Raw genomic sequence first — 12,451 nt, 5'->3', positions numbered from 1 at the left:
TTAGTGTGGAAGTGGGAATTCTCTTTTTTATTAATTGCTTTCAATCATGGAAGTGCACCCACAAGTCACTTTGATGAGGAAAACAATAATGCCAGAAGGTTTTGTACCCATGACTGTTTATTGCACAGATGTTCCAGAAATGCCAGTTGGAGTCATAAATGACCCCTAAATTCTTCTGACCATAATTTGTGACTTACAAATGAGTAAATGTGGTGACATAAAAAGTTGTCTTTTATAAGGAGATATTATTTCTGCAAGCTACAGAAATGTGTATCTGTAAGTCCCACATGAAAGTGTGAAATTATAATCATTGCGTCTTCACAGTATCTCTCCAGTAACAAGACCATGTGCATGCAATCATGCATTGCCTACCAAGATTGTGGACCAAGAATATAAGCAACTCCTTATTCTGGCCTTTAATGAAGAAATCAGTCTTATTCTTAGATCGAGGTGGTAAACCTGTGCCTGTGTTGTACCACATCAAACTGCAGGTGGCAGCTCATATGATTCAGTGCTACTTCATATATATTAAAAAAAAGCCCACGTACAGAGAACTAGCAAGTCAAGGGAAAGACTAGGTTAGAACCATTTGTGTGGTGGAACAGTCTGTATAGCTTCACTTTCACTCACCTTTCTGATGTGAGAACTAGACCTTAATCTTTGTGAATATGTAAAAAGTCCTAAGAGGACACACAATATATATTTATATTCCCCGCACGATCCTTTAAATTGCTAGGGCACTGCAATGCTTCCATGGTATAAACGAGAATATCACCCTTTTTATCTTTCTGAGAAAATCAGTTCACTAAATCAATAGCTACTTAATGCATGTGAGGCATTAAACCCGTATGTAACAGTCTTTTACTTAGGTCACATGCGTAGTGATCCACCCTCCACCTCCTGCTCTCCTTGCCCTTGAGTATCAGTGAGGCAGTGGTGGATCTGTGTTTGTATGAGGGAGTTTGCACTCACTTGCCCCCTTCCCTCCTGTTGTACAGGTTGGAACCTGCCACCACTCACACTTAATTGGCCTCCCCTGCTGTCTGCTCCATCACTGAATCCCCCACAGTAAAGGTGTGTGAGCATTTTCTGTCACAACACAGTTTTTGAGTCTCCTGGGCTGCAGCAAGATTTTTATGTATCAAGGCTAATGCGTCCCTATGTTGCCAATTATCAACATAGCTCACAATAGAAGTGGAATCTGTAGCCAGCTTTTGCTCCCAGTGAGCCTTGATTAAGTCCAGTGGCTTCTTGGAGTGTTAATCAAGGCATCCTGCATTTCCCATTCGTAACAACATGCAGTTGGTTCAATTAGTATATGTGTCTTTCTCTCTAGTTACATATGTGTTGGTCAAAAGGAGCAATGTAAAGAGAAAGGAACATGTAATTTAAACATGCAGTCTGACTTGACAGGTTTATGAGTTTTTTAAAAACTGGTTGAAGGACGATTCAATTATTTGTAAGCTTAGTGAACACTGAGAAGTTACAAGTCAAGGAAGAGGGTGGACAATCTGTAAAAGGATTAATCATTGTTGATGGTTTAAGAGAGATTAATGACTTTGGGTTCCCCCTACAGGTATGGAAGATCTCAGAGAAGGCCAAATGACCATATTCTGAAACCCTGTAAAGATACAGAAAGTAGCAACCCAATGCTGATTGTAAGAAGATGTGATGTGGTGTTAGAAGGTTTGCAACTAAGACCTTTTATAATGTATTTTAGAACTTGGATGTGACATTTAAACTGAATGGATTTGCTGAGATAGAATTGGTCTTTGTCCGCATTGAGATACGGACTGTAATTTCTGTTCAACGGACTATCCAAACCCTTTTATCTCCACAAACGTAATAGAAATCCATGATGTCATCACTGATCATTTCATCCTTGAAATTAATCCCTCAGATTGCCATGTAACTCATATTAGAGTATAATGCAAATTTGTTAGGCAGCAATCTTTAGCATACTTACCTGAACACAGTAGAATTTATTCCTGTTAAGGTACTAGAAGATTAAAATCACCCTAACCCTAAACACAATTGATTATCTGGGTACCTACGCTCAGTAACATTGGAACAGAATGGATAGTTTCCTGTTCTTTTAGTATGTGCTTATGCTTCGTTATAGTCTGTATTGTAATGACTGAGTACAGAACTGGAAGTGCTGATTATTTTAGATGTATTTAATGCAATATAAAAGTGGCATCTTTTGTGTGCCTTACATGTCTAGTGAAACTAGGTAGATTGTAAGTGTATCTTAACATAGTACTGATTTGGAAACCAGGTAGTCCTTCTAAATGGAGTAAAGTAGGGTGAAGACATTGATTTTTGGTCTGTCTTTTTAATATAATAATGCCTTACGTAGTGGGTCTAAAATAGTGTTAAGTGTATATTTCAATCTGCCTTTACTTGACTATTCTATTTATTTAACAATTTTAAATACAGACTGTAACATACAGAATAAAGAAAGAGATAGTCAAGAGAGAAGAAGAAAAGATTCAAAGACTGCCTCTCCTGGTTTAAGGGAAACATGCTTTCAACATAATGAATGCAGAAAAAGAAGAGGTGACGGTTTTTCAAGTCAGTGGAATGTACATTCTCGAAAAAAATCATCATTGCCTAGTGTGAGTAATTTTTACATGTTTTGGTCATACTAAAGAATGATAAGCTGTACCAATAACTGATAGTGTTTTATGAGGTCTAATCTGTGTATATGTAGGTATATGGACCAATCTAGTATTTTTGCCCATCTCTAGAAATACCAGGTTGAGACACTGAATTTTAGGATGGGAATCTAGTGTGTGTGGGGTATTTCTGAGTCTAAGTGAAATGTCCCAGTTTTTGAAATGTAATTGGGGGGACGGGACCTGAAAGGATCCAAGCCTTCCTTGAAGCTTTTCGGCTTTGGTGTGCATGTGATGTTACCTTTAGGGCCATGGCGAGGCAAGGCAACCTCTGATCTGGCATCATCTTTCCCAATGTGGGTTGTGTTCTCCGTTGTACCGTCATTTGGATGAGTCTGTGGGGGGGTGTTAATGGATGAGGCTTTGAGTTGTACTAGGAATGGTTGCCTCTGGCATGCCCTGATGACATCATGTAGTGAACCAGGTTTGTTTCCCCATTCGTCCACATGAAGCCTGCTTGGGTGCCCTTGGGCTAGTCACAGTTCTCTCCGAACTCTCTCAGCCTCACCTACCTCACAAGGTGTCTGTTGTGGGGAAAGGAGGGCAAGCTGGTTTGAGTCTCCTTAAAAAGGTAGAGAAAATCGGGGTATACAAAGCAACTCTTCTTCTTTGTGGTTCATACCACTCTTGGAGGGAGTAGGTCTTGTTCAGCACTTATTGGTAACTACCAGTGTAAAACTTGTTAACTTTGTGCCATGAATTCAACCTATTATTTAAGTATTTCTACCATGAATTTCTCCCCGGGGGGACTGCAACCTGATTTTTCAAAACTGTTTCATTTCATTTCATTTCATTTTTTATTTGATTTTTGCAGAAAGAACAGAGTACAGAACCAATTGAGTCACCTGGCTTCAGATGCTCAAGTGAGAATCACCAGGGTCAAGACCATAACCCTCAGCAGGAAAACATTCTCCAGCCTTTGGAACTGGACTGTTGTGAAACCTTCACCACTGCTAATCAGAATACTTCTGTCAGTTGTCCAGGTGAAAGCTGCTCAAATATTTCTCCCAAGAGAAGGCAGCACTCCGTCATCAGTAAGGATGTCCAGATTTCACTCCTAGTCAGTTCTCCTAGGAAAGAAGAAGGGAATACAGCTCTACCTTTGGAGGAACCTGGGAATATAGTGGAAAAGAGTAAAAAGACAGCTGATTCAGCAGAGCCAAGTACGTAACACCCACCCACCCACTTGCTTTAGAAACTTTGAGATAGGCAGATATAATTCACATCAATGCATATCCAAATTAATGTTCCCTAGATCTGAAGTACTTCTTGCTTTTATATTTTCAAATTACATATTTTCACTGTGGTTTTCATAGAATCATAGAATCAGAGAGTTGGAAGGGACCACCAGGGTCATCTAGTCCAACCCCCTGCACAGTGCAGGAATTTCACAACTACCTCCCACACACACACCCAGCGATTCCTACTCCATGCCCAGAAGATGGCCAAGATGCCCTCCCTCTCATGAACTGCCTAAGGTCATAGAATCAGCATGCTGACAGATAGCCATCTAGCCTTTGCTTAAAAACCTCCAGGGAAGGAGCACTTACCACCTCCCGAGGAAGCCTGTTCCACTGAGGAACCACTCTAACTGTTAGAAAATTCTTTCTAATGTCTAGACGGAAACTCTTTTGATTTAATTTTAAACCACTGGTTCTGGTCTTACCTTCTTGAGAAACAGAAAACAACTCGGCACCCTCCTCTATATGACAGCCCTTCAAGTACTTGAACATGGTTATCATATCCCCTCTCAGACTTCTCCTCTTCAGGCTAAACATACCCAGCTCCTTCAACCTTTCCTCATAGGACTTGGTCTCCAGACCCCTCACCATCTTTGTTGCCCTCCTCTGGACACATTCCAGACGTGTTTGTCCTCTGGACACGTTTTGACCCTGTAGCCTTTGGTGCAACCTTGCATCTTTTCTGTACCTAATAATAATCTGCTTCCAACCTAAAGAGGAGTTCTAGTGATCTTAAAAGCCTGCAAACTATTTTATGGTACTGTTTCTTTTAGATGATATATGGGTTGACCTTTTACCAGTTATAGACCAGAGCTCAGATCATTTCACCAATTTTATGTTAAAATCATTGTTACCTTATTTACTCCTGCACTGCTATTTCCTTGCTTTAGTTGTCCTTTCTAGTGATGAAGAAGAAAGTGCTGATGCAAAAGATACAAAGCTCCGTCTCCAGACTGCGAAAGGCCACATACCTGAGAGTAAAGAAACAGAACAAGAATACGTGCTGCCTTTGTCAGAAGAGCCATCACAGGGTTTAATTGAAAGCAAGACTGAACAAGTAATAAACCTTTCCTATGTTGATTGTCTATAGGATCCTTTTGTTCTCCAGACTGTGCAATAATAATTATTGCAGAAACCATACACCACCCCAGTGTACTTCTGTGATCAGCTGCACAGACTTCGCACACCAGTTCTAACCCTCCTCTGCTTGTAAATAAATCTCACTGATTTCAGTGGAACCCACTTCCTAATGATGTAGTGAGCATTGCAGCCTTAAAGAATTTACACCTCCTTTTCTTTTTTGATTTATTTTCTTTTTGTACGTCTTTTTAATGCATTTAGGCTGGAATTACACATCACGCATCGTTCTGTGACTGTTTTCCACACAAGCTTTCTTTTATCAGGTGAAGCAATTATGGTTAGCTTTAGTTCTTTTCAAGGCATTTGGCTGCTTAAAATTGCACATGCCCTCCTGCTTTGCCACTTAAGTTTTTTTTTTTTATTTAAAAAGACATGGGGACATGTAGCTTTTGTATTTTTGAAAGAAAAGCAGTGGGGTGTTTGAAATTTACAGCTGGGAGGGAAAGGTTAAACAAATATACAACCCCCCCCCCCACGCACACACACACCCACACACACACTATGTTCACTCTGAAGCTAACCACAGTTGCTTTGTCTGATACAAGAAGGCCCTTGAGTGAAAAGGAATTGCTACATGTAATTCCACCCTTAGGAACACTTTCAGTTCTGCTTTGGTTAGTGATTATATAAATGAGATTGTGGTGGCTGCCATGGTTGCCAACGCCATTTTAGAGGAAAATTTAGCCATTTGAAAATTGCTACGAGGCCCTCAGAGCAGCAGCACAAGGTGATCTTGTTCCCTGTTTCGAAACAGCTTTGTTTCCGCACTTGAAAAGGTGGTTGGGGAGATCACCTAGTACTGCACGTGGGCCTTGCTGCAATTTTTCAATGGCTGGATTTTCCTCAAAAATGGCATAATGTGCAGTTTGGCTCTAATTGGCAGTATATACCAATAAAAAAGCCAGTGTAGTTCAGTGGACGCATGAAGCTATGTTACACTGAATCAGAACACTGGTCCGTCAAGGTCAGGGTTGGGGAATTCCGACCCAGCGGGAGACTGAGGCTTACCAGCTAGGAACAGATCCGAACTGAACACAAAGACAATCATCTTAGAGTTTGATTGCCTCTCTCTCCTTGTATACTGGTGTACAATCTCACCCGGAGGACAGACAGAATAAACAGGATTACAGCTTTTTATAGGTAAATACAAACAAGTTAGCAATTAAGCAGAAATGTTAAAAAAATATGCTGATACTGATGGTTGGCAGCTATTGCTTCCCTTTTGGCACAGAATTTGAGATCCCTTATGGGCTTTGAAGTGAGCGTGACCCGTTTCACCACAAACTATATATAAGATAAAATGGCAAACACAGTTTAGCAGAGTAAGCACAATTTTAGCTGAATACATGACTCTGTTCAGAGTTTACTTTGTGACTGTATAAATTTCACTATAAATGGAAGCAACATCGTGGCTATACTTTGGTTCACTAAGGCCTACTGTTTAGGCCTTCTTCATTGTTCACTCCTCCCACAGTCAGCATTGTCTATTCAGAGTGGCAGCAGCTCTACAGGGTCTCAGGTCTGTCACATATTATCTGATCACTTTTAGCTGGCAATGCCAGGGACTCAACTTGGGATCTCCTGGTTACGGTGTCAGACTACAACTTGAGGAGACATGGATTCAAATCTTCATTTCGCCATGAAGCATACTGGTTGTTGAGATAATTTGTGGGGAGGGAACCACGTATGCCACTCTGAGCAACCTGGAGAATAAATGGGATAAAACTAATAAGTACGTTTAAGAAAAATCTTCTGGTGTTATTGTAAATCTGGAATATTAGGGGAGCCTGTGTTTAAAAGTATTTATGTAATTATTGTCGCAGCTGTTGGTGTATGGTGGAAGGGGGGAGATGTTTAATCTTTTTTATTTCATAGGTTTCCACTGACTCGCTTATACGTAAGGTTACTTCAGACTGTAAGTCCAGTGAACACGCGGATCTTCTCTTAGATGTCAAGTTTGCCATTATTTTTATTGGAAACTATAAAGGAACAGCAACAGGTTGTACCAGAGTAAGTTTGCTGTGACTGGCTGAGGCTCATATTCCTTTCCTTTTATTTCAAGCTCATCCGACCAAAGATCTTGAGCGCAAGAGGCTCATTTTCAGAGAACCATGAAACTAGTTTGAACTAGGATTTGGGCAGCAGCCCTCCCTCCCCCCACATATACCTACACTACATGAGAAGCTTCTAGTGAGGTGAAATTAGGGACAGTGGCATAAAGGAAATCTGAGACCTCCCTTGCCAGCTCAGCCTCCAGGCTGTTGACCGCTTTCATTCCCTGGGGCCTCCCCAGCCCTTAAAATAGAAATAGGGGGGAGGGTTGCATAACCTAAGTCTGCCCTGCCCTCTCTTTCCTGGAGCGTTCTCCTTGTATGGGCAGCATAATGCTCCCTTTCTCCTCCCTGGTCTGGTTGTGTTGCTGCCACTCCCTGCCCTGCCAATCAGCCCCAACCCTGCCCTGGCCTCGTCCCTTTGGCCTGAGCCATTATCTGGACCAGGGGTAGGAGCATCACTCTCCCCTGATCTGCTGCCCCATCTTTCCTGGTCCTCCCTCTTTCTCTTACTGGCTGGTTCGCTGGAGGCCTTCAGCCATGCCCACCCTGCCTGGCTCCTCCCATGTCCTTGAATGGCTGGGCCCCTCCCAAGCTCCACCCAGGCCATCACGTTTGGGCTTCTGCTGGCTGCCTCTGTGCTCGCCAGCTGGCCCAGTGGCCTCTGAGGCTCACTGTTCCTCAGCAACATCTTTGTTTTCTGGCACCAGGGGATGATATCATCAGCTAGCCCCCAAACCTCTGGGGCAAAGAAGGGAGGTATTGAGGCCCATGTCTGGTTGCTGCAGCTATCTGCTGCCCAAGGTCCTCTCCTGGGAATTCTGGCTGAGTTGATGGTGGCTGCCCAAGGTACGAGAAAGATGGGTGGGGCCCACTTGGCTCCTGCAGCATCAGAGAAGTCCCTGACTATGGTTCAGACACCTTGGCTGAATAAGTAAGATAAATTGTCGATAAGGTTGCCAACCTCCAGGTGGTGGCTGGAGATCTCCCGTTATTGCAACTGATCTCCAGCTGATAGAGATCAGTCCATCTGGAGAAAATGGCTGCTTTGACAATTGGACTCTATGGCATTGAAGTCCTGCCCCTCTCCAAACCCTGCTGTCCTCAGGCTCCGCCCCCCAAACCTCCAGGTATTTCCCAACCCAGAGCTGGCAACCCTAATTGTCCACTAGAGTAACAATGAAAACCTTTTGCTTACACCTGAACAGCTCTTTGGGTCCTGGTTGTATGTACAACTGTCAGTGCCTGTGTCCTGCTGAAATCAATATGCAAAATTGCTGTCTGGTATTATAAAATATCTGTTTAATGTGTTTTTATGCCACCTCCCAACAGAAAGATGTCAAGGCAGCTTACAATAAAACAGTAATAATAAATGCAGAGGAAAAGATGAACATCAATATAATTAATAAAAGCATTACCTTCATTAAGATACAACTCCCCTTCCCCCAAGTCCCATCCCAGTAAAAAAGCTGAACATCATTACTATACGGTTATCAGTAAGCACACTTAGGAAAAGGCTGAACAAGCTTTACCTTGCTGCCCTAACCCTGGAAAACTAAAATGGCCTCATTTGAAGGATAAATTTCAAAAAAGTTAAGTTCCAGATGAACACACACTGGAAAGCGCCTCAACAGAAAAGGACCCATCCTTAAGAGCCTCTTGCCTCACCTCTGAGGGTGAAGATTTGGGTTGCCAGGTCCCTCTTCGCCACCAGCGGGAGGTTTTTTGAGGCGGAGCCTGAGGAGGGTGTGGTTTGGGGAGGTGGGATTTCAGTGCCATGGAGTCCAGTTGCCAATGTGATTGTCCAATTGCCAAAGCGGCCATTTTCTCCAGGTAAACTGATCTTCCCTGCCATGGTTGCCAACGCCATTTTAGAGGAAAATTTAGCCATTTGAAAATTGCTACGAGGTCCTCACAGCAGCAGCACAAGGTGATCTTGTTCCCTGTTTCGAAACAGACGGTTTGAGAAGCCAACACTACTAAAAATGACCTCTATGCCTCATAATTTTTTTTTAAAGGATAATCCAAGATGTACATAGTTTTCCTTTCAGTTTTTCTGTAAATCAGGGTACACCAACAGAACACAAAGATCTGGTCCCTGTGATCTTCATCTTATTTGGATGGTGCTAAATTTAGTAGCCTGGTCTAACCCGTCTTCCTGACCATGGATTAGTATGTACCAAGCCCCTAGCTTCAATTAATTAATATGCTTTACATGAGGCAGCCTTTGAAGACGGCTTGGAAATTTCAATACATCTACAGTAATTATGCTGACTGGAACAGGTTACACAGAATACCCTTTCTCTCCCCACAACAGGCACCTTGTGAGGTAGGTGGGGCTGAATACATGCCACTGGTCTTGAAAGACCTTCACTGGTTTCCAGCTCATTTCCAAGCACATTTCAAAGTGCTGGTTGATAGCTTCGAAGCCTTAAAAGGCTGGAGACCAGAACTACACACTCTCATGTGAAACTTCTGGCTCCCAAGATCTTCAGTGGGATGCCCTGCACTGTGTATCCCCACTAGGGTGGCCAACCTCCAGGTACTAGCTGGAGATCAGTGGTAATGGCAGGAGATACAGGTCTTTCAACAGGACATTTTGAGATGATTTTGATGGATGCTGACGAAGGTTCTTATATTTAGGTGACTGGCACATCAGTCCTAAAATAAATTGTCCTGGATCCAAATGGCTACTTTAGGCACACCCCAAAGCTTAGATATATCTAATAGAATTTTTCACATTTGAACAGCAAACTGTCATGCCTGATTTTTTTTTTAACATCCGCTCCATTTCCAAAGGAATTTGTAGTTTGTGCATGTTATCGTTAGATCCAAGCCACTTACTTGAAAATAAGTTCTGTGATTTAAGCAGAATACATTTTGAAGTGAATGGATCATCAAGCATGTGTGCTTTTAACTGGAATATCAAGTCTGGAATGTATTATCTAGGTGTTTATTTTCTTCCAGTTCAGTTTCAGACATATTAATGAAATGCATTTCTGAACTGTTGCATTAAAATATTGATTTTTTGCTTTCTCTTTTTTTTAAAGTTTACAACCAGTTATATTAAGATTCCATTTGAAGGTAAGATGCTACATTGTTTCATTGAATTTCTTGTACGAGCTCAATTGAATGAGATCATTGTTTCACCTTATTCCATCTTGCTCCTACTTTCCACCTCCTTACCTGGCTGGCCTGCCACCACCACTAGTAGTATTATTGTCGCCATCTGGATTTTGGTTTTAATCTGTTTAGTGAATTTTATTCTGAGTTTTAAAAATCATTATTATAATACATATTATTGTATTGTATTTCAAATTGAATGTATTGTTATTAATGTGAGCTGCCCTGAGCCAGGAAAGGGCGGGATAAAAGTCTAATAAAATAAAGCAACAATACAGGCTTATTAGCATAACACAGCTCATTAGCACTAGGCCCACCCTGGCTGTTAGTCTCTGATGGGCTAAGCATTCTAGTTACTTTGCATGAGTGGCATCTCAGTTTAAAGGAGTGCAAAGTCGCAAAGGGTTGGATCCAGCCAGTTTATCCATTGAATCTTACCCAATTTCCCTCCCTTCTATGCCCCCCCCGTTCCACATGACTTTTGTTACATGTTGGTCCTATGAATCCCAGCATAGCCTTTATTGGTGGTCAAAAAGGACCACCTTCCCTTTTACCAGCAGAAAAGGTGGTTGGATCCAATTCAAAGAGTGCTTTTGCCTGTCTCTCTCGCTCTCTTTCTCTCTCAGTGTTCACTTCTTGGCATGATGTGCTTCAAGCTTAGCTTAATTGAAAGACTGACAGTTATGTAAGAATGGGTCTTAGTTGTTTTCATAGACAGTTTTTACTTGTGCTTGAGAGCCATTCGCAGAAGTGCTCTCCCAGTCATACAACAGACATTTGATCCAGCCCATTTTCATTGAAGAGGAGAAATTGTGACTTCAGGCTGAATTCAGTCTGGTAGGCTATCTACTTATTTTAAATTTTGTTCCCTACAGTGGCCCTTAATGAGAATGTGGACCTGTTAATAGATACTAGGCACTTAACAAAGGTTGGTCTGTGGAGTGGTCATAATGATTCCTCAGCTTTGAGGAGTGATGATGTCATTTTCCTTTGGCTGTCATCAAATTATGTGGAACAGATTGAAAATCAAATAGTAACATCCATGCTAAACAACAAAGGTATGTATTCTTTCTACCGTAGTTAACTTCTACATCTTTTAGGTATTCTAAGCAACACTGAATATGTCTTAATTTAGATTTTAATTTGGGAACAATGAAAGAAAAACTGAATGTTTTCAAAGGACAAAATTGAGGGCTTTGCTAAGATTTGCCTTATGTAATGCTAAATGTAACAGATCAGTGATCTCCACTGTATGTCATTCAATTTGTTGATGATTACATACTCAAATGGAAAGTCCACAGAAACAAATTCTATTATTAGACTTGGTTGAAAATTTGTATTTAGAAATTAAAAATAAGGTCAACCAAAAAAGAGCACACCACAGACTACTTAATATGTTGAAGTATCTTTTGAAATTCTTCAGTATCTTCAGGTTGGATCCTCAAACAATTTTTAGTGCAATTCAAAGGGAGGGGGAAGTTCGATGGCGGCCAGGCGCAACCACGCCACAGCCACAGAGGATTCCCGGGCACAAAACAAATTTTTTTGAAAAAGAAAATTTATCCAAAAGCCCCCCATTGTAATCAACAGGGCGACGCCACCAAAAAAGGTGGCGTAGCCACACTGCTGTGAGAAGTGGCATTCCCGGGGTGAAAGGGGTTAGGAAGCTCCCTAAAGGTAGCTCCACCTCGGGAACGCCTCCCAGGATGCCAGTGTGGGGACTTGCGCCACTGGAATGCTGCCAGGAAGCATCTCCAGTGCCTGAGCCCCGCACCACTGCGTCGCATCCCAGTGCGGATGCATTCCATGACTGTGTAAGTGCCCCTTATCCTGGGTTAAATGGGAACAGGGTCGTGCTGGCTCCTAAGGAGCTTCACCACCCCACCCGCTCAGGATTGCAGTCTTAATTACTTTATTTGAAATAAGACATAACTCTTTTTCTTAGGCAAGAACTTGAAAGGTAAATGCAGGTGCTACTTAAACCTGTAATCATAGAAAAAATGCATGCAATAAAAACCAGATCTCCTAACATTCTTCAAACTTAGCAAAATACATAAAGTTTCAGGCAATTCAGGTTTTAGCTAACTGGCAGAATGCTATGCAAAATTTTGAATCCACACACACACACACCTCTTCTATGACAGAGCCACCAGCAGAAGGCTCACTGGCCTTTTACATGTCACTTGTTATAGAGAGACAGAAAAGATAAACATTTCTA

At 41.9% G+C, this 12,451-nt stretch overlaps 1 protein-coding gene across 1 annotated transcript in view; it reads left to right on the top strand.

The window, feature by feature from the left end:
- SENP7 (SUMO specific peptidase 7) overlaps nucleotides 1–12,451 on the top strand; it is a 47,840-nt gene that overhangs the window by 19,700 nt on the left and 15,689 nt on the right. The window contains exons 7-13 of the mRNA XM_056858175.1: nucleotides 1,577–1,686; nucleotides 2,440–2,618; nucleotides 3,493–3,841; nucleotides 4,810–4,976; nucleotides 6,935–7,069; nucleotides 10,161–10,194; nucleotides 11,109–11,291. Coding sequence (XP_056714153.1) covers nucleotides 1,577–1,686; nucleotides 2,440–2,618; nucleotides 3,493–3,841; nucleotides 4,810–4,976; nucleotides 6,935–7,069; nucleotides 10,161–10,194; nucleotides 11,109–11,291 — 1,157 coding nt within the window. The remainder of the gene's footprint in view (nucleotides 1–1,576; nucleotides 1,687–2,439; nucleotides 2,619–3,492; nucleotides 3,842–4,809; nucleotides 4,977–6,934; nucleotides 7,070–10,160; nucleotides 10,195–11,108; nucleotides 11,292–12,451) is intronic.

Source organism: Euleptes europaea, chromosome 12 (assembly GCF_029931775.1).
Source record: "Euleptes europaea isolate rEulEur1 chromosome 12, rEulEur1.hap1, whole genome shotgun sequence".
NCBI classification, from domain to species: Eukaryota; Metazoa; Chordata; class Lepidosauria; order Squamata; family Sphaerodactylidae; genus Euleptes; species Euleptes europaea.
This window is presented reverse-complemented; position numbering and strand designations above follow the sequence as displayed.